Below are 19,156 nucleotides of genomic sequence, written 5' to 3' on the forward strand. Positions count from 1 at the left end.
ACTGAGCTGATTTTTATCCCAAAAAGTTACAAAAATAAGCCCTAAAATGAAGGGCCCCATTTATGCAGACTAAGGTTATTTTGTGCAGCATCACGGTACTGGTTTTTATACTACTGTCACACGAGCACTAACAGTTCTGATCAAGTAAGATTTAACTCAGTTTAAACCAGGCAATACTAGCCAGTTTTAATTTTGATAGAGCCCGGTCCTGCTTGACACCAAACTGGTTCCAAAAGCATGACGGAGATCTTCAACCTGGGTGGTTGTTGCTGCTACCCTCATGCTCAGGAAACATTTAGATGCAGTAAGTAACCAAACTCTGTTGTTGTACAGAATTTGAAGATTACATTTCACTATTTTCATTAAGTGTGTTTGTTTGCCTTCATTTGAGTACCAACTTATTGTTTGCTACTGTGGGTGTATCAGTGCCATCTGACATATAGCAGGCTAACTTGACAACCAGGATTGAGTGGGAATGTGGAGGAACAGTGCGGACTAATTTTTATGATGCAAGGCATATGATACGTGCAGCGGTGCTTCTGGGGAAGGATTCACTCAGGTGTGTTCCCATACAATATTGGCATACCGATGATGTACACCTCATTCATGTGACGGCCACAGAGTCCTTTATTAGGCAGTGAGACAAGTTGCAGTAGATAAAAATGAGTGAAGTGTGTGCTGATTAAACTGTTGTGCAGACTACGAAGTGAACCTGCCCTACGAGAGGGTGGAACGTCTTCCTTTTCTTGGTTTTGTTTTTGCGGCAACTGTGCAAGTTTTGTAAGGCTGTGATAGTTGAACGTAAATCACACTAGAGGGCTATAAAAAAATAGCAGACAGCAACAATGAGTTGCGGTCTGCAGCGTCCAGTATTACTCTGCTGACCAATCACAACAGCAAAAGAAATACTTTTTAATATGACTATATTCAACTTGTCTGAGGAATAAAAATTCTTTATATATATTATATAATTTCATCTGGTGGTTAGCTTCTTGTTTATGTAACAAGAAAAGCTTCAAAAGACTTTTTTTTTTTTATAGCAGAGGAATTTTGTGATGGTGGTCCCAAGGAGGTTATAGTAGAATTGCTGGAGTCTGGCCCGAAGAAACCGTCCGGCCAAGCCGTTCAAGACACTGTTTAATAGGCAAAATGAAGCTCACTTGGAAGCCCATATGATGGCTATGAAAGACCCAAAAAGACGACCCATCTTAGAAAGCGCACAGAAAACTGTTTCCTGGCTGCTTCATGAGCATGGAAAGCACAGAAGAAATATTTGACGAGCTGGTCAGCCAAGGGGATCTGAAGTACATTCTGACTCATAAAACGAGTCAAGACTACGAGGAAACGTTCTTTGGATGCATTCGAGGATGATGTGGGTACAATATTAATAATAACCGTGGCGCAGTTCATGACCTCATACAAGCGACTTCTGGTTTATGGGGTTTAACGTCTCAAAGCGACTCAGGCTATGAGAGACGCCGTCGTGAAGGGCTCCGGAAATTTCGACCACTTGGGGTTCTTTAACGTGCACTGACATCACAGTACACGGGCCTCTAGAATTTCTCCTCCAAAGAAATTCTAGCCGCCGCGGCTGGGATCGAACCCGCGTTTTTTGGGTCAGCAGCCGAGCACTATAACCACTGAGCCACCGCGGCGGCAAGCGACTTCTGGTGCAGACAGAAGTACAGTCTTCGAGTAGTGGTGACTGTGCAGTCTTCGTATCGAGTGGGACAGCAGGTCTTCAAGAAAGTGTGGGCACAGCTGCAGCTGAGGCAGGGCGGTCTCAATTACAGCCACAGAACCATGACTACACGCATCGAGTAGACGACCTCAAGAGCCTGTAGTCTTTCGTTGGATCTATAGTGCCTTATATTGCAAGCTTTGTTGCCAGGAAGGTGGCCGAGACGAGCATTTGTGAGCAATATGAGCAACTGCACCTATTGAAGGCAAAAGAGCCGAGGTGGGCTTGTTTCTCCTTTGCAGGATGTGATTGAGATTTGCATTGCTGCTGAGAAGGGGCGACGACGGCTGCAAGCTTAATGCCAAAATTTGAAGTATGTGTGCATGGAAAGTTAAAGCACTTGGTTTTGGAACTCCTGAACCAGAGAAGAAGTGGTTTTCAAGCCTCAATGAGCATATCCTTCACTGTGATGCTCTGGACAACCGCATTTATATCCCGTGCAAGAAAATGGCTGAACTCTGCATAAGCATCAGGCTGCATCACAAGACGAAAGAAACAGAGAAATGAGTGCCAAAAAAGTGTGTTCTGCTTTTACGGGGCTCGTTATTTTTAAAAACCAGCGAGATGGAAGCCTCCACCAGTATTTGTCCTAGCAAGGAGAACACCAGAAGAAATAAAATAAAACTGATTGCATTGTCATTTGGCTTGTTATTCATTACTGCCCCATTAGTACTCGCCATAGGCTGTGGCTGTAGAATCCATGGTGGGGCAATGTAGCCAGCACGATAGGTGTGCTGCGGCTCCTGTTTCTTACTTATGGCAAGATGGCCGTCATGCGCAGCATGGCTTCACCGCCGCATATTGGTAGGCATAGATAACCTCCACTCCAGTAATTTTAGTTAAACCTCCTTGGGCAGTCCCGATTGTAGGATGGAGCTTCACACTTCGGACTAACAGAGGTTGGCCTGTGTTAAGACGGTTCAGCATTATAATCACAGAGACCACACTGGCCAAAAACGGAGCTTTTATAAGGTAGAAAGCATCAGCAAACAATACAAGTGTCGCCATCACCAGCCAACTTCGCGAGTAAAATGCGTGCGTCTACACCGATTCTTGAACACTGATCCCAGAGGCTACACTACACCGCCATTCACTTCAAAATGTGGTGACCGGTCCTTTTCGGTACGGATGTCACGAGTTTGGATTGACTCATGGGAGATTTATAAATCCAATTTTCGCATTGCCAAACAAACAACATAGGCAGAAAGAGCCAAAGGATCCATTTTTACTGAGAGCAGTGAGTCAACTAAGTTGTCCTCAGTGTCGCTTTAGAGGGACCCTGAAATTATTTCAATGGGTATACTAGTTCAGCAGACCTGTAGAGGTGGTCTTTATGGGTATTAGAGTCAAATTTCGAAGCTCTGCGTGGACCCTATAATTTAGAACTAATTTTTTAAAAATTGTTGCTCGCAGTAGCTCGCAAACGATCAGGGCGACGCATTTCACCACGTCCCCTACCCTGATGAAGTCACTGGGCAGAAGGGCCAGCCTTCAAGCTCGCCCTGTCTGCCCGCTGATGACATATATATACATACATACATACATACACATACAGGGTGTCCACACTAACTTTAGGCAAGGGTTAAAAAATAAAATACTTGAGGTAGACCAGGGAAAGCACTTACATCTACCAACCGGCTTGTGCATCATAGGCAATTTTTTGTTTTGAGAGGCAAAAGAAAAGTAAAATACTTGCCTATCTTCTCTGCCTCTCAGTGGCGAATAAAACTGGTTGAATTTGTGTTTGTCACTTTCGGCCATTTCATAGCTAACAATGCCCGGCGCGTTCGCTGCAACTAGCACCGTCACGCTTGCAGACTGGCTCGCGCGGAGGGGGGGGGGGGGGGGGCGCAACCACCGTTGACATATCGGCCTGCCGGCGCATTGAGGTGGTCGCGTCTTGCCAGCAGCTGATTTCGTTCACTCAAGCCACGGTTGAGAGCAGCACAATCGTGGCGCGCGAATGCGCTAGTCACGTGATTTTTTTTGTATTTCGCGGGCTTTCTTTGGAGCCCGGAAAAAAGATACACGTGAGGTTTTCTTTACCGCAAATGAATGGAATTGGGGTTTCTGAAGGTGCTCTCCAATTTTTCTATTCACATTTTTTGTCTAAAGTCAATATTTACGCATTTAGAAAAATTATCTTAATTGCTAATTAATTAATTGCAAAACAAAAAATTGCGTACGATGCGCAAGCCGGTTGGTAGATGTAAGTAAGTGGTTTCCCTGGCCTACCTCAAATATTTTATTTTTTAACCCTTGGCTAAAGTTAGCGTGGACACCCTGTGTATATATGTTGCGAAATCATAATGTACTTGACTGCATACAAGAGTATATAGCGAAGTATACGCTTCGTTAAAGGAAACATATTCGACTCGACGTTTCGATCGGAAGACCGATCTTGTCTTCCGATCGAAACGTCGAGTCGAATAAATGTTTCCTTAACGAAGCGTATACTTCGCTATTTATATATATATATATATATATATATATATATATATATATATATATATGGGCGTGTTCAGATAAGAACGGTAATTGAGGTCCCATGACCATTTCTTGTTTTCAATGAAAATTTTATATATGATGGGCAAATGTGTCCACACAAAGGAATGAACCTTAGTTTTGCAAGAAGCTTCGTAGTTTTCTCGGAAAAAATCGCATGTCACAAGAGGTGGAGAATGTCGTTTTTGGCACTTCGCAATGTTGCAAGTTTGAAGCCTCATTCCATGCACAAAAAATTTTTTTCGCGCATCAGCATTTTTTCAGACCTTCTTCACAACTTGTACAATCAGAGAAAATAAAAAATGTTTTCTTGCTCTTTCAACCTTCCGAGTAAAAAAATTGCAAACTTCGCTTCTGGAGCTATGCGGTGCAAAAAAGGCACTTTTCAGGGCAGCCTTAGGCCAAGATGCCTAAAGATCTCCCCACTGAATATTTTTCTCAGCATTTTTCAGCTGCTTTTTACTCACCTCAGGCAAGTTCTGTTGCTCTAGACTTGACAGATAGTTTTCAGTACAGTCTCAAAATTGGCCGAAGTTCAATAACGCCAAAAAAGTGACAACTTTGACTTGGGTTTAAAAAAAAACATCATCATCGAATTTTGTTAAAATTTGCCTGAATAATCCTCAATACATGATAACTTTAAGGCACTAGAAAAGTGTTGCATTATATTGTTTTAAAATACAAAAATAAACACAAAATTGAGTTCATGTTTTTGTTATATAGAATTGCTTATTACTGCCTCTTAGAAATAGTAGCTGTCAGAAATTTGATTTAGCACTCATTGAACGTGGTTACATTTTATTTACTCCAATATCCGAACCATTCTCAATGCTTATAGAGCTTCTATTCGCTTGTTAGCGGCGCTCTTAATGCGTGAAAATGGGAATAAATTCGCTATTTTGCCTGATGCATAAGAATTGGCTGGTGGCGGTCGAACGTTGTTTGTATTCTCTAATTTATTCGTCGTACGGTCTATTGGTATATATAATCGATTCTTTAAAGATATTAGATCATTTCTCGGTTCTTAGAAAAAATTTTATATATAAAAGTTAATATTAATGCGTTTCTCAATTCGGCGTTTTCGAACCTGCGTCTGTTTACCTCTGAGTTCAATGGTTCTACAAGGCACTGTCAGGGGACAAAACGTCGTCTCCTGAGGGGAACGATTTATCTGCAAGGTTTTTAATCATGGGGAGTTTTAATCGGGAGGCAATTTAAAAATTTGATGCCGCTTCAAGTGCACATTGCAATTCAGAAAATCGTAACAAGAAATGAACGGCGGCAGTTGATTTCGGTTTTGCGCACAGTATATTGTCCAGCACGAAGCACTAGCCAGATCACAATCTCTTCCATTCAGAAGCAGCGGTGGAGGCCACGTAGGATGCACTGCCTTAAGTTGACTGAGCGTACTTCCACAGGTGGAGCGTCTAAACTCCAGGCACTTTCTTTGCCAGTTTCCATTGTTCCTTCTTCACTTCGCGAAAGTCTGCAAGCTCCCTCTGTGGCCGCTCCAGAATGGTGATGTTCTTTAGTGTTTCTTGAATTGCGTCTACGAAGCCTCTGGCAGTGTGTATGGCCTAACTTGCAAGCTTCCGCAAGTTGTGTTGTGATGCTCGATGGTGTGATGCTGCGTCATGTTTCCTCAGGAATTGTGCCACTATTCACATGATGGCATCTTCACTTTGGAAAATTTTGAAATGAGCAGCGAGGATGAGGTGTTGATTGCTACATGGGAATACGGTGAGCTAGTTAAAAAAACTCTGACCGCTTCATCGTTTATTAGAGAATTTCTAAGAGTGGCCATGAAATGCATTCCCTACAACTATATTATATCTGTGCAAGCAAGAGCAATACACGAAAAAACACACAGCTGCAAGAGAGGTGCAATTGTTTTACATTTTGATTTTGCCAAAAAATGAACAGTTGTGCTTCCAGACTGAGTACAAGCGTACCATTGGCAGAAAAAGCAGGTAACCGTGTTTACCTGCGTTGTCATGTCAAGAAAATCGACTGGTAACTACGCCGTTAATTTCGACGATATGTCTCATGATTCCGCTCATGCATGCTTGGCTCTGTCGAAAATCAAAGTACATCTCGAAGAAAACGCGCCAATCTACACCAAGATAATATATTTGAGCGACGGGGCTCCCGCTCACTTCAGGAATAAATACCAGTTCCATGAGCTGCAGCGCAGTGAATGTCAACGGACGATATTGATGTTTTCGGCCTCTGGACACTGTAAAAATGCTTGCGATGGCGTTGGTGGGCTAGTGAAACATTGAGCATCAAACCACAACTTGCAGAAGCCTGCCAATGAGGCCATACACAGAGCCGGAGGCTTCGTAGACACAATTCAAGAAACACTAAAGAACATCACCATTCTGGAGCTGCCACAGAGGGAGCTTGCAGACTTTCGCGAAGTGAAGAAGGAACAATGGAAACTGGCAAAGAAAGTGCCTGGAGTTCAGACGCTCCACATCTGGAAGTACGCTCAGTCAACTTAAGGCAGTGCATCCTACGTGGCCTCCACCGCTGCTTCTTAATGAAAGAGACTGTGATATGGTTAGTGTTTCGTGCTGGACAATATACTGTGCGCAAAACCGAAATCAACTGCCGCCGTTTATTTCTTGTTACGATTTTCTGAATTTCAATGTGCACATGAAGCGGCATCCCATTTTTAAATTGCCTCCCGATTAAAACTCCTCATGATTAAAAACCTTGCAGATAAATCGTTCCCCTCAGGAGACGACGTTTTGTCTCCCGACAGTGCCGTGTAGAACCATTGAACACAGAGGTAAATAGACGCAGGTTCGAAAATGCCGAATTGAGAAACGCATTAATATTAACTTTTATATATAAAATTTTTTCTAAGAACCGAGAAATGATCTAATATCTTTAAAGAATCGATTATATATACCAATAGACCCTACGACGAATAAATTAGAGAATAAAAACAACGTTTGACCGCCACCAGCCAATTCTTATGCATCAGGCAAAATAGCGAATTTATTCCCATTTTCACGCATTAAGAGCGCCGCTAACAAGCGAATAGAAGCTCTATAAGCATTGAGAATGGTTCAGATATTGGGGTAAATAAAATGTAACCACGTTCAATGAGTGCTAAATCAAATTTCTGACAGCTACTATTTCTAAGAGGCAGTAATAAGCAATTCTATATAACAAAAACATGAACTCAGTTTTGTGTTTATTTTTGTATTTTAAAACAATATAATGCAACACTTTTCTAGTGCTCTTAAAGTTATCATGTATTGAGGATTATTCAGGCAAATTTTAACAAAATTCGATGATGATGTTTTTTTTAAAACCCAAGTCAAAGTTGTCACTTTTTTGGCGTTTTTGAACTTCGGCCAGTTTTGAGACCGTACTGAAAACTGTCTGTCAAGTCTGGAACAACAGAACTTGCCTGAGGTGAGTAAAAACAGCTGAAAAATACTGAGAAAAATATTCAGTGGGAAGATCTTTAGGCATCTTGCCCTAAGGCTGCCCTGAAAAGTGCCTTTTTTCACTGCATAGCTCCATACGCGAAGTTTGCAATTTTTTTACTCGGAAGGTTGAAAGAGCAAGAAAACATTTTTTATTTTCTCTGATTTTACAAGTTCTGAAGAAGGTCTGAAAAAATGCTGATGCGCCAAAAAGATTTTTTGTGCATGGAATGAGGCTTCAAACTTGCAACATTGCGAAGTGCCAAAAACGACATTCTCCACCTCTTGTGACATGCGATTTTTTTCCGAGAAAACTACGAAGCTTCTTGCAAAACTAAGGTTCATTCCTTTGTGTGGACACATTTGCCCATCATATATAAAATCTTCATTGAAAACAAAAAATGGTCATGGGACCTCGATTACCGTTCTTATCTGAACACGCCCATATATATATATATATATATATATATATATATATATATATATATATATATATAGAGGCCCGTGTATGTGTGTGTGTGTGTGTATGTATATATATATATATATATATATATATACACACACACACACACATATAACGCCCCGCCGCGGTAGATCAGTGGTTACGGCGCTCGGCTGCTGACCCGAAAGACGCGGGTTCGATCCCGGCCGCGGCGGCCGAATTTCGATGAAGGCGAAATTCCAGAGGCCCGTGTGCTGTGCGATGTCAGTGCACGTTAAAGAACCCCAGGTGGTCGAAATTTCCGGAGCCCTTCACTACGGCGTCCCTCATAGCCTGAGCTGCTTCGGGGCGTTAAACCCCAATAAACCAACCAACCAACCAACCATATATATATACTATATATATATATATACCAACAGCCACAGAAACCAAGAAACGCAGGGGATTTTTAACATTTATTTTGTGGTTTTGATCAAAGGAGAATATTATTGAATATGTTATTGCTTAAAGGTAATTAATTAGAAAAGCAGAAGAAAAATTGGCTGTGGCTTAGCTTGATTAAGCCTGGTAATTGCGAAGCAATACGTGGTTCTGCTGCCGTTCTTCTCGTTCTTCTTCTGTCTCCGTAGCTCGCTGATACTTTCTCTTTGCAACCGTGGCTATGCGCCGCGCAAGGCAACGCCGTGAGGTGGGGCGATGGGGCCGCGTTTTTAAGCAGATGGTATGACGTCACATAGCGCGCAGCGCCCCTGGTGAGAGGAGCGGGAGTCAGGCCGTGGCTATGCGCCGCGCAAGGCGACGGCGTGAGATGGGGCCCCGTTTTTAAGCAGATGGTATGACGTCACATAGCGCGCAGCGCCCCTGGTGAGAGGAGCGGGAGTCAGGCCGTGGCTATGCGCCGCGCAAGGCGACGGCGTGAGATGGGGCCCCGTTTTTACACAGATGGTATGACGTCACGCGAAAGGTCAAGCGTGGCTATGCGACCGCGGCACGGCACGGGCTGAGTTGGTAGCGAAAGTAGTATTGCTTCGCAATAAAAACAACCACATGCCGCCGGTGGGAAGCGAACCCACGACCTCCGCATTACACGTCCGGTGTTCTACCAACTGAGCTGTGGCGACGGCTGTCAGATCTGCTTTCGGGGGTATTTATGTTTACAAGTGAGCTAACCTTGAGAGTTTGCCCTTCATTCCCTTTCCCATGTATACCAGGTGTCCCAGCTATATGTAACCAAGCTTTTAAAAAACACAGGGTGTCCTAGCCGTCTGAAACCAAATGAGGGTTTCGAGTGACCTAGTCTGCAGTATTTTTTTCGTTCTTCAAGGTTGACTAATTAGTTAAGCTTAATTAACTAACTCTCTAATTAATGACTTGAGGAACAAAGTGTGAATGGAAAAGTTGTAGATCGCTTTGAGAAACAGCTTACTGAGACATTTGCAGCATAGTAATATTTACGTAAAGTAGTTTTTTCACCGGCCTTTAACCATAACCCGCACAATAAGAAAAATATTCCACATGACAACTGTGCCACTTCAACGTCCCAAGACGCGCCTTAAAGAATAAAATCCATTTTTTCTGAAGTCCTCTCCTCGATGAGACTTTGGGTGCACATTGGGGCAGAGAAGTGAGCGAGCAGCTGGTCACGTGACAACTTTCTTTTAAGGCCAATAAATGAAGCTACATAAATCGTAACTTGACAGAAACAGCACTACTAGCGGTTTTTCGAGGTGATCTAAAACTTTTGCATTGACACTTTCTTCCTGAAGTTAGTAATTAAAAAGTTGAAGTAATCAAAAACTTTGAAGAGCGAAAAAAATACACAAGACTAGGCCACGCGGCTATGAACAACCCTGAGTTGGTTTCACAGGACTAGGACACTTTGCCTTTTTTAAAAGTTCGGTTACATTTAGCTGGGACACCCGGTATACATATACTATATAAGTCATATATATGTTGTGATTGGCTCATGCGACGCTACGTCCTGTTCCCTCTTTGTCATTGTCTCAAGCTAAGGCAATGTCATTTGAGCCAATCACGAAGAGCGGATTTGGCTGTGGTTAAACCTGGAGTGACGCGATAGCTACAGCTGACCGAGTGGAACTCGCTCAGTCGAATTGCAAAGTCAGTCTTTCGCCACTGCGTTTCGCTGGGCGTTCCTTCTTCATCTTCGTACCGGGAGGTGGATTCACAGTTACTGCGTAATTTCTTTTCCTCAAATTCGTTTTCTTCATTGTGGCCCCTCTTTCTGTCTCTCCTTTCACTCCCACTTCCTCCCTTCCTCTACAAACGGATGACGGGTGTCCACCGAGATATATGTGAGACAGTTACTGCATAATTTAATTTCCTCAAATACAATTTTCATTTTCTTTATTACGGCCCTTCCTTCTCTTCTTTCACTCCCACTTCCTTCCTTCCTGTACGGTGCGGTTCGGGTGTCCACCGAGATGACAGAGAATTACTGCGTCATTAATTAGCGAGCTACAGGCCATGACTATGCTTAGGCTTCGCTGTGGTTAAGCGATGTAATGCTACTGATGATTTACTTGGGTAATCTCTGACGTCATCAAACCGATGACGGGTGTCCACCGAGATATGTGAGACAGCTACTGCGTTACTGCGTAGCCTCAAGTTTATTTTCTTCATTACGGCCTTTCATTCTGTTTCTTCTTTCACTCCCACTTTCTCCCCTCCTCTACAAACGGATGACGGGTGTCCACTGAGATGTGCGAGACAGTTACTTGGTAATTTCCTTTCCTCAAATTCAATTTTCATTTTCTTCATTACGGCCCCTCTTTCCCTTTCTTTTTTCACTCCCACTTCCTTCCTGTACGGCGCGGTTCGGGTGTCCACCACGGCGGTTGCTAGGCAACGGTTCAAGGTCGGTGCGACCACAGCCGAGGTGAAACCTCGCCGAAAGTGCGACCATGCTGAAGAGGCGTAGCGGCTGGCGTAGCTAGAGTAGTGTAGCGATCGCTACAAAAACAATGAATCGAAATGGAATTGTGACGTTACACTTGGTCTGGAAATGCATTAACCGGCCACCTCGGGGTAATCATTAAAGAGCATCGGCGCCTCGTGAGCAGGTCACTCACGGAAGCGCACTGGTCACCCCTGGGCTGCGGACGAAAACGCAGAGTCATGTCCCAGCAGATTCGGTTGGAGGTTGGCAGCGAGATGTTAGCAGCAGAAACGGACGCCCAGAGTACTTCTTCCCGAACGGCGACGTGGCACACACTCGGAAACGGCGCGTGGAATGGAACATTTCTTAGCGCGGAACGAACGTGTAGTTCCGTGTGTGCTCTGCCACGGTACGCACGCAGCTCGCGAGTCCATGCTGCAGCCGTTGCCGCCACGCGCATTTCGCTCGTCAACAGCAGTCGAGGTTGAGTGCACTGCATGACAAAGGCCATTCCCAGCCCCGCGCATCTCGCCGCGCCGCTCGCCGCGCCGATCCTGTCCTTGCTAACCACATACATGTGGTTCACTCCATGCAGCCAGGTTTCCTTCTCCTTGGCATCCGCTCCGTCAGAGAGACCACCGATTTCAACCACTGCGCACTTGCGGGTTCAGTTTGAGAGATAAAGCTTCGAAGGCAGGCAGAGTTTCGACGACAGCTTTGTGCGTCAAAGAATTTCGGTGACATTCTTCGCTCGAGTAAATACAATCAACGTAAGCCTGACTGTCTTTATTATGACGCCGACTGTAGCCCTTCGTACCTCACTCTAGCTAGAATGAGGTACGAAGACGGATGAAACAATACATGCTCACAGCGTAACGCTTTCACCTAACGGCGACCGTTTTCCGCCCAGCAATCGGCGAGTTCGCTTATTTTGCTGCTACCAATCAACGTTTACCACTTCGTTTTCTGGATACTTCTTGACCATGCCAAAGTCTTCCTCTTACGACGTCGGTGTACCATATTCTCCTCCAGTTTCCCGTTTTACGTTGGCGAGGCGCCTGACTGACTACGAGGCGCCTGGCTGACTACCTAGGATTGACAGGAAGGCTTCAGAAACGTGACGGAAATATTCCCAGAAGTTTCAAATGTAAATAGAAATTCGCCGGCATTGAGTTTCGAACCCAGGCCCTCTGCGTGCCAGGCGGGTACACAGCGCACATGCTACAAAGAGCCTTTGGTTCAAGCGTGTTAGAGGAGCACGAAGTGAACGCGTTGTGGTGTGTATGACAGTAAAGTGTGTGGGGGATGTGCGCTGATATTATAGTCATTACAAATAAAAAAGAAACGAAGGAAAAGGCGCTGCCGGGTCTTCTCTAAAGGCGAAGCTTAAGCGTCCTCCTAATTATTCTGACCATATTCAAAAGGGAGAGATAAAAAAAGGAGCTTGCTAAAGGACAACCTTTCGCAAAGCCGCTCGCACAGTAGCACAATGCTAGCAAGTGCCACGTATTGTTGCCAGAGGAAATAAACAGGTATAAGCGCCCCTGAAGTGATTCATACAAAGCTACTGAGGTGACAGCGTTCAGCACAGAAGACACCACTTCTGCGCGCGGTACTTACTTGACCACGACGCGCATACGTTCTCCAGGCTTATATGTGCCATTTCAGCGAGCCCCCATTTAGGGTCAGTGACGCTAATAATCAGAGGTAAGCGGTCATCAGGTGACTAAATCTCGGTGAAATGATAATTTCTACATGGCAGGCGCGGAGCTGAGCAGAATACCTAGTCATATTGACGCGGTACAAATTAGATGCCGGGCAGTCGGTTGCGGTCCGTGCCGGCGGATGCGGCGCCGCTCGACTGCTTATTGAACTAGCTTGGAGTAGGCAAGTAGGGTAGTGGGGACGATGCGAGGTCTTGGACGTCACAGAGCAGTCTTTGAAGGTGTGTCTCAGCCAGTTCCTTTGGCGTCGGCTGCTACTTTATGAGCAGTCTAGCGCCAACTCCATAGACGAAATCTTGCTCCCTGAAATGCTTGCCGCGCAAACAGCAGTGCGCGCATTTTTTTTCGCATTGTCAGCGTAACTAAACATGCTTATCGCAGCTTCCCATTTTTTTCCCACCTTCAGCAAGGCACCGACGAGCAAGCGCAACGTTTGCATACCCCCCCCCCTCCCCCCCCTTTCCGGTCCTTCACTCCAGTAGCCTCCCGATGTTGCACCTGTCCTTTAAAACCCTTACAGCCTTCGTAATTTACAGCTACAAGCTCCTTCGTGCATGGTAATGTGACAGTCTCGCGGGGACCCCGAGTACGGGTGCTGCGAGAACTGCGCTGGCGACCAGCATCGCTGCAGCCGTATCCGGATAACACCGAGCTATTTTGCGTCCGCCTTTTTCCGCCTGATCGAGGCCCTGTTTTCCAAGTGGCCAATCGCCATTCGAAGTTTTCTTTCATTTCATTTTGGTATTCAGAGAGGAAATTCAAAATCAACAGTTACGGTATTACGCTTCATAGCTGCCGCTCAAAGAAAAAAAAAAAAAAACTAACGGTGTTACAGTTGCTAGACACTGCAATTAAAATGTAATGAGTTACATTTAAAAACTGGCGAGAAGTGTAACTAGTTGGGGTGGTGCACGACAGGGCCCATTTTAAGAAACCTCTGGGCAGAAGCTCCGCGTTCGAAAGCCTCCGGTTCCATAAGCCCATCAAGCGCTTGCCCTGTGCACATAGCCATGGCCTGCTAGCTTCCTGCTATTTAAAAAGAGTTAGAGTGAGACTGATTGCAACATGTCTTAAGAGATTCTAGTGGCGGGGCAGAAAAAAAGAATGCCAACAACGAACACCCTTCTGTTGTTGACTGGCTTTTATCAGAAGGCGCGCTAAATGCCATCTGCGAACTTCTTCAGCATCACCAAAGTACAATCAAAGTTATCTTGACCCGTATCCTGCCAGACAAAAAAAAAAAAAAGTTTACGGCCCAATCGGACGCCGGATAGCTCTGTGACCTCGCTGGCAGACAGTGTTATCGAGGCCGTCCGAGTCCATTCTGCGCTCGAACGAGTGCTCGTCCAACACCAATCCTGCGACAGCCTTATACCTTTAGGTTTGATGAGAGAACTGACGCAGTGGCAACCCTAGAGCGTTGCGCTAATAGAAGAAACGTTGCTTAGCCGAATGGACGGACGAATCACTACCGTAATGTGGTGACGCACGCGATCTTCTTGATTCACCGCGCATGCTATAGCTTTAAGCCGAAGAGTAGGGACGCCGTCAGTCGGGTACCACTCAGAGCGTAAAATGGACGCACCAAGCGCTGTGTCGACAGCATGGCGCGCCGTCAGGTGATGCAACGATGCAATCTGCTTTACAGTCATTGGGAAATCTAAAAAAAAAAAAATCAGAACAGCGAGATCCTTTTCCACGCGTCGCCGGTCCACTAAACGCAGGTCCATGTCTGTCGTCTCTTTTTTCGTGTCGCGTGTGTGAACAGAGCGCACAGTGCAAAATGAACGAAAAGCAACTAGCCCAATTTGTTGCATTACAGGTTATCAGCACGCGATGCATCTGCGGTATTTTGAAAACTGTTGCGGTGACTGATTCGCTTAAATCCGCTCGACGCTCCCGGGTTCCGAGACTTCAACCCCCCATAGCGCTTCGCTATGCCGATAGCCAGTCTGTTTCACGAAGCGGAGACGTTACCGGACGCTTTTGCGCTAGCGCAGTGGCAGGGGCGGGGCTAGTACGCTAGCGTACTGGCCCCGCCTCCGCTTACTAAAAGTATCTGATGATGAGTTTAAGCGCCGCCGTACGATAAACGCGGGAACTACGGTAACTGCGAGCGTACGGCAGATGTGACTTGGCAAGCCTGGCAACAGTAGCAACAGCAAAGCGTTACCGCATTTGTTGTACGGCTAGGATTAAAACTCTCTATTGTCGGTGGCAAACGCGGCCTTACATGCTACCGGGGCCGTACCTGCTGTTAGACGACTCGGGTCCGGCTGCGGTCGTCGTCAGCGAAGTTCTGGAACGTCGGGAGGCGCCTCGGGCGGCGGCACGCCCGTCGTCGTCGCCCTTTCGTCGCCGCCCCGCCGCGAGGCAACGACGGACGCTCCGACAGAGAAAGGGTGCAGCCGAGGCAGGGGACAAAGCCGGCTGAAGGGCGAGACTGTGGTTGTCGGAATAAAGACGCCGCAGCTGTTCACTCTCTTCACTGTGCTTCATCTGCCTCTGAGCAGCGCAAAGGAACGAGGCTAAACAGGGGCGGTACAACTGGCGCGACGGGAGCAAGACAGCGGGCTTTAGGGAAGCGATGATCACAACATGGTTCAGTGGAGAGTTTTTTTTATCACAACGTTACCTCATCCCACCGGCCACCAATAGCGCATGCGCAGATGATGGCTCGTGGTAGCGGTATACAACCGCTACAACGCTGTGCTAAGGTTGTCGAATACCTGCTGAGTGGGCAGATGAGACGGCGCTTTTGCGACAGGTTCTGAACCAGGGCGATGGCGTTCCACTCGCTACAGTCGGGTACAACTTAAGAACGCAGCGTCTTTTCCTCGTCAAAGGACCCCCATCCAAAGCCAATGGCGTCGGCCGATTCTCATGACCCTGCTAGTGTGACAAAGCAGGCAGTGGTAGATTAAAAAGGAGGATAGGTCCTTCCCTCTCATTGTGGGGCCGCTCCCTGCATTGTCACACTAAGAGGGTCATGAGAATCGGCCGACGCCATTGGCTGGAGAGGGGTTCCTTTGACCGGGAAAAGTCGCTCCGTTCTTGAGTTGTACTCGACTATAGTTACCAGTTCCGCTGTGCGATTGCTGCCTGGCGGACATATCGTTAGACGTCAAAAATACCCAGGCTGCGTTTTCAGCCTTTTAGCTCGTCTTTTTCGTTCGACTCCGCTACCCCAGTTTTGCATGTTCATGTAGTTCAACGCTGGTTGCATGCCGCGTAACGCGTACCTTGCCAGGGTATTAAAGCGACAAATTTTTCAGACGGTTCAAATGCGCCACTGCACAGGCCGTGCACTGGCTGGGAAACCGTGCGTACAGGGGCCTCTGCCGTAAGATTAGTTTTAGAGCGTTCAGCAAAGGCAGGCATATGACTGGCTCATTTAACATTGCTTTGTCACAAATGAGAAACACGCGTGCTGACAAGTCGTGAGCGTATTCCGTACGACTACGTCGAGGTAGTAGCGTTACGTTAGCAGTCACAACATCCCGCAGGGGTGCTTCCGTCATTTGTAGCAAATAAAGAGAGGTACAGACAACGCACAGCCTGAGGCGTGCGTGCGTGGTCTTTACCTGTGCTTGCTGTCAGCTAATTTTTTTGTTATTGTTTTCTGACTTCCCATATACAACTCAGTTTTGCCAATATCAATGCTTCCTTTCCAGCACTCTGCTGAGCTTGCCTTATGCGTCCTGCGATAAGACGATAACCAAGGACAGCCAAACGATATACGCGACGGTCTGCTACCCAAGTGCTGTCTCTGAACTCAGCCGTAAAACAATCTGAACGGAAGTTGAACGATAACAGAAAATTTCTCGCTGAGGGGTAGGAGGCAGCCGCCTAAACCCACTGTCCTTAGGTTATCGTTTTCCCTGTTTACCAGGTCAGTGAGGTCAACTTCAGTAGATTAGAACTAGTTGGAACCAGCGCATAGCAAGGGCAATGAATTGATATACCGTGTGTGCGTCTTTTTCTTGGTCCAAAAGTAAAAAAAAAAACGTGTGCTTTGAGGTAAAACGAAGCCTTTTTCAGCATAACAATGTGTTGGCGGACGTCAGAAAAAAACAGGTTAATTGTGACAAATGATTTGCGTTCCACCGACCGCTTGAGTGGCCATAAAAGCGAGTCACATCAAAAATAACATTTTCATTCAGGTTAACGACTGCGCACAAATTCGACAATGAAAACACAGACACAAAGGCACGGTATATGCCTTCCACAAACCTCTGAGTCGCGCTTCAGTTTGACTTACTCAGAACCGCGTTCTGTTCACTTATGACACCACTCAACGTCCAGACAGCGTCTTAAGGCGCTGGAGCGGTGCATTAAGGACGCGCTCCGACGTGACGGCTCCGTGACCTCGGGAAGACGTCAGGCAACACGCGTATAGTAGCACTGTTTCAGAAATCGCATCCCATTATGCACATGCTCAACTGGCGCCCAGAACTCAGGACAATGGTGGCGGTTTCACTGCAACTCCAAGCAAAAACACATTTCGATAGGACTGAGGTTGGCACAGCACATTCAAAATGAATCAACGGGCGGCTTTCTGCTATACAGACGGTGGGGCAGAGGCCACATCCCGTGCAGCGCCGTTGGAAGACCAGCCCATAAGCAGTGGTGTAATAATTTCTTTCTAGAACAAGGGGGAGAGGGAGATAATGTGTCACCAACTAAGTGGTATCACTGCAGCAGCACCAGGCAGGGATCGAAGGAAAAGAGGCGAGAGACTCAACGCACCGCATGGTATGGCGCCTATCTATTGCCCCACGTAGGGTGTGCCTCGATGGGCGGAGGCGCGGCCATCGAGGCACCCTAGCCGCACGTCGGTGCGGGGCAGCTGCGTTCGCACCTTGACAGTTAGGGTAAGGGAGAGGAGGAAGCGGCGCTGTGCACTTTTCCCTCCATCGGCTACGCCTTCTGCCCACAAGTGCCGTGAAGCAGAAAGTGCTCTGTGACGTCGAAGTATTATCCGGGACGAAGGCGTAATCGGTTCCTCATTCCGGTCCCACACGGCCGCCTTGCACCGTGCAGTTTTTACTACAAACAAAACAGACTTTTAGCATAGTGCGTACCGCTACCGCGTAGTTCGCGCTGTCAGTGCGCATGCGCAGATCGCCGTGAGGACGCCAGATGGCGCCACGCGCCGGCCAACAGCGCGCACGCCCGACACGTCGGGACTAATCAGCGCATGCGCACTTGTGGCGCGCGGTAAGCGGTAGTGGTAGCGGTACATAGAGAAACATACTATGAGTGGTACGTGCAATGCTAAAAGTCTTCAATGTCTTGTATGGAAAGGGAAAGCAGTAACTGCCTCTTTCCCGAACGGTGGATAGAAAATGAAATCGTACCGAAAATCTCAAACAAAACCAAGTCATTCCTTCATGGCGGGTCAAAAGGAAGCCTTTTGATACGCCACGCGAGTTTCATTCGGACGCACTCCCTTTCCTGCTGCTGTCCTGTAAAGACAACGCGAGATTAAACAAAGCACAAACGTGGGCCTACACTGCTGTACTGGGATCGCTTGACGCGCGCACTTCGCGAGCACAGGAATATTGCGTATCGTGCAGCCTCTGCTATTGCATTTCGGATCAGAAGGGGGATGCCAGCTTAGAGCACAACTTTTACGACCTAACGCTATGGCCCCATCTCCGCTGCGCCCGCACAAGCGAAAGACTCTCTGCGGAAACCTTCGCGGGCGTTCATTGTTCCGCCTCCTGGTCCATTAACCGAGCACGCAGCGGCGTTGCGGGGGATGCCTATTGCGGAGTCGATGGAGACCGCGCGGAGAGAGCGGAAAGAAACGACCCACCATCCGGCAGCTCGTCCCGGACGTTGCGGGCGCACTAGCGGAACAGACGATGGCTCCTCCACCAAAGTGCGCTCTCTTCGCGTTATTCTCGGAAAGGGGCCAGCCGCACGGCCTCGTTTTCGGCCACGGGGAAAATTGGCAGCACGCTGACCGACCGCGCAGAGCTGCAAAGGCACCGCGTGCGCGAAAGCGTCTCCCTGCGCTGCACTGGCAGCATGAACGAAAAGCGCACCAATCACCCGAGAACTGCGCCAAGGGTCGGCATCAAAGGTCTCGAGAGCAGGAACGATTTCTCCGAATTCCGCCCGCAAAGAATCCCGAGCGACGACATACAACACGCACGCGCCGGAGAGGAAGCTGTAACATGCACGGTCGATCAGCTTAGATCGAACACCGCAGTCATGGAAGATTGTTTCGATTATGCGGACTTCGAAATAAGGGGGAGGATCTCTAATACCATTGATGATGACGGCATGAAAGCATGATTTCGGCTAATCGTAAGTTCGAATTAACGATCGAGAGTCCATTGCGTATCATATAAAGCGTCATAGCAGCTTCTTTCTGCGGGAATGTGGAAGAGC

The 19,156-nt window shown here is 47.0% G+C and overlaps 1 protein-coding gene, 1 long non-coding RNA gene and 1 pseudogene across 5 annotated transcripts in view; 2 read left to right on the top strand and 1 right to left on the bottom strand.

Annotated features, from left to right (window-relative positions):
- Positions 1–19,156, bottom strand: part of LOC149350248 (dnaJ homolog subfamily C member 7-like) — a 122,940-nt gene that overhangs the window by 84,754 nt on the left and 19,030 nt on the right. For 2 of the 3 annotated variants that reach the window (XM_089579234.1, XM_089579232.1), the window contains exon 2: positions 15,006–15,197. The exons of the other annotated variant lie outside the window; for it this stretch is intronic. In XM_089579234.1, the coding sequence (XP_089435360.1) occupies positions 15,006–15,197 (192 nt within the window). The remainder of the gene's footprint in view (positions 1–15,005; positions 15,198–19,156) is intronic. 3 annotated transcript variants of the gene reach the window in all.
- Positions 1–19,156, top strand: part of LOC149350249 (uncharacterized) — a 56,119-nt gene that overhangs the window by 11,327 nt on the left and 25,636 nt on the right. The gene's annotated exons all lie outside the window — the stretch shown is intronic.
- LOC149350250 (uncharacterized) lies at positions 5,923–6,804 on the top strand (annotated as a pseudogene).

The sequence above is a fragment of the Amblyomma mixtum genome, chromosome 3 (assembly GCF_055824585.1).
Source record: "Amblyomma mixtum isolate Tamu chromosome 3, ASM5582458v1, whole genome shotgun sequence".
Lineage (NCBI taxonomy): Eukaryota > Metazoa > Arthropoda > Arachnida > Ixodida > Ixodidae > Amblyomma > Amblyomma mixtum.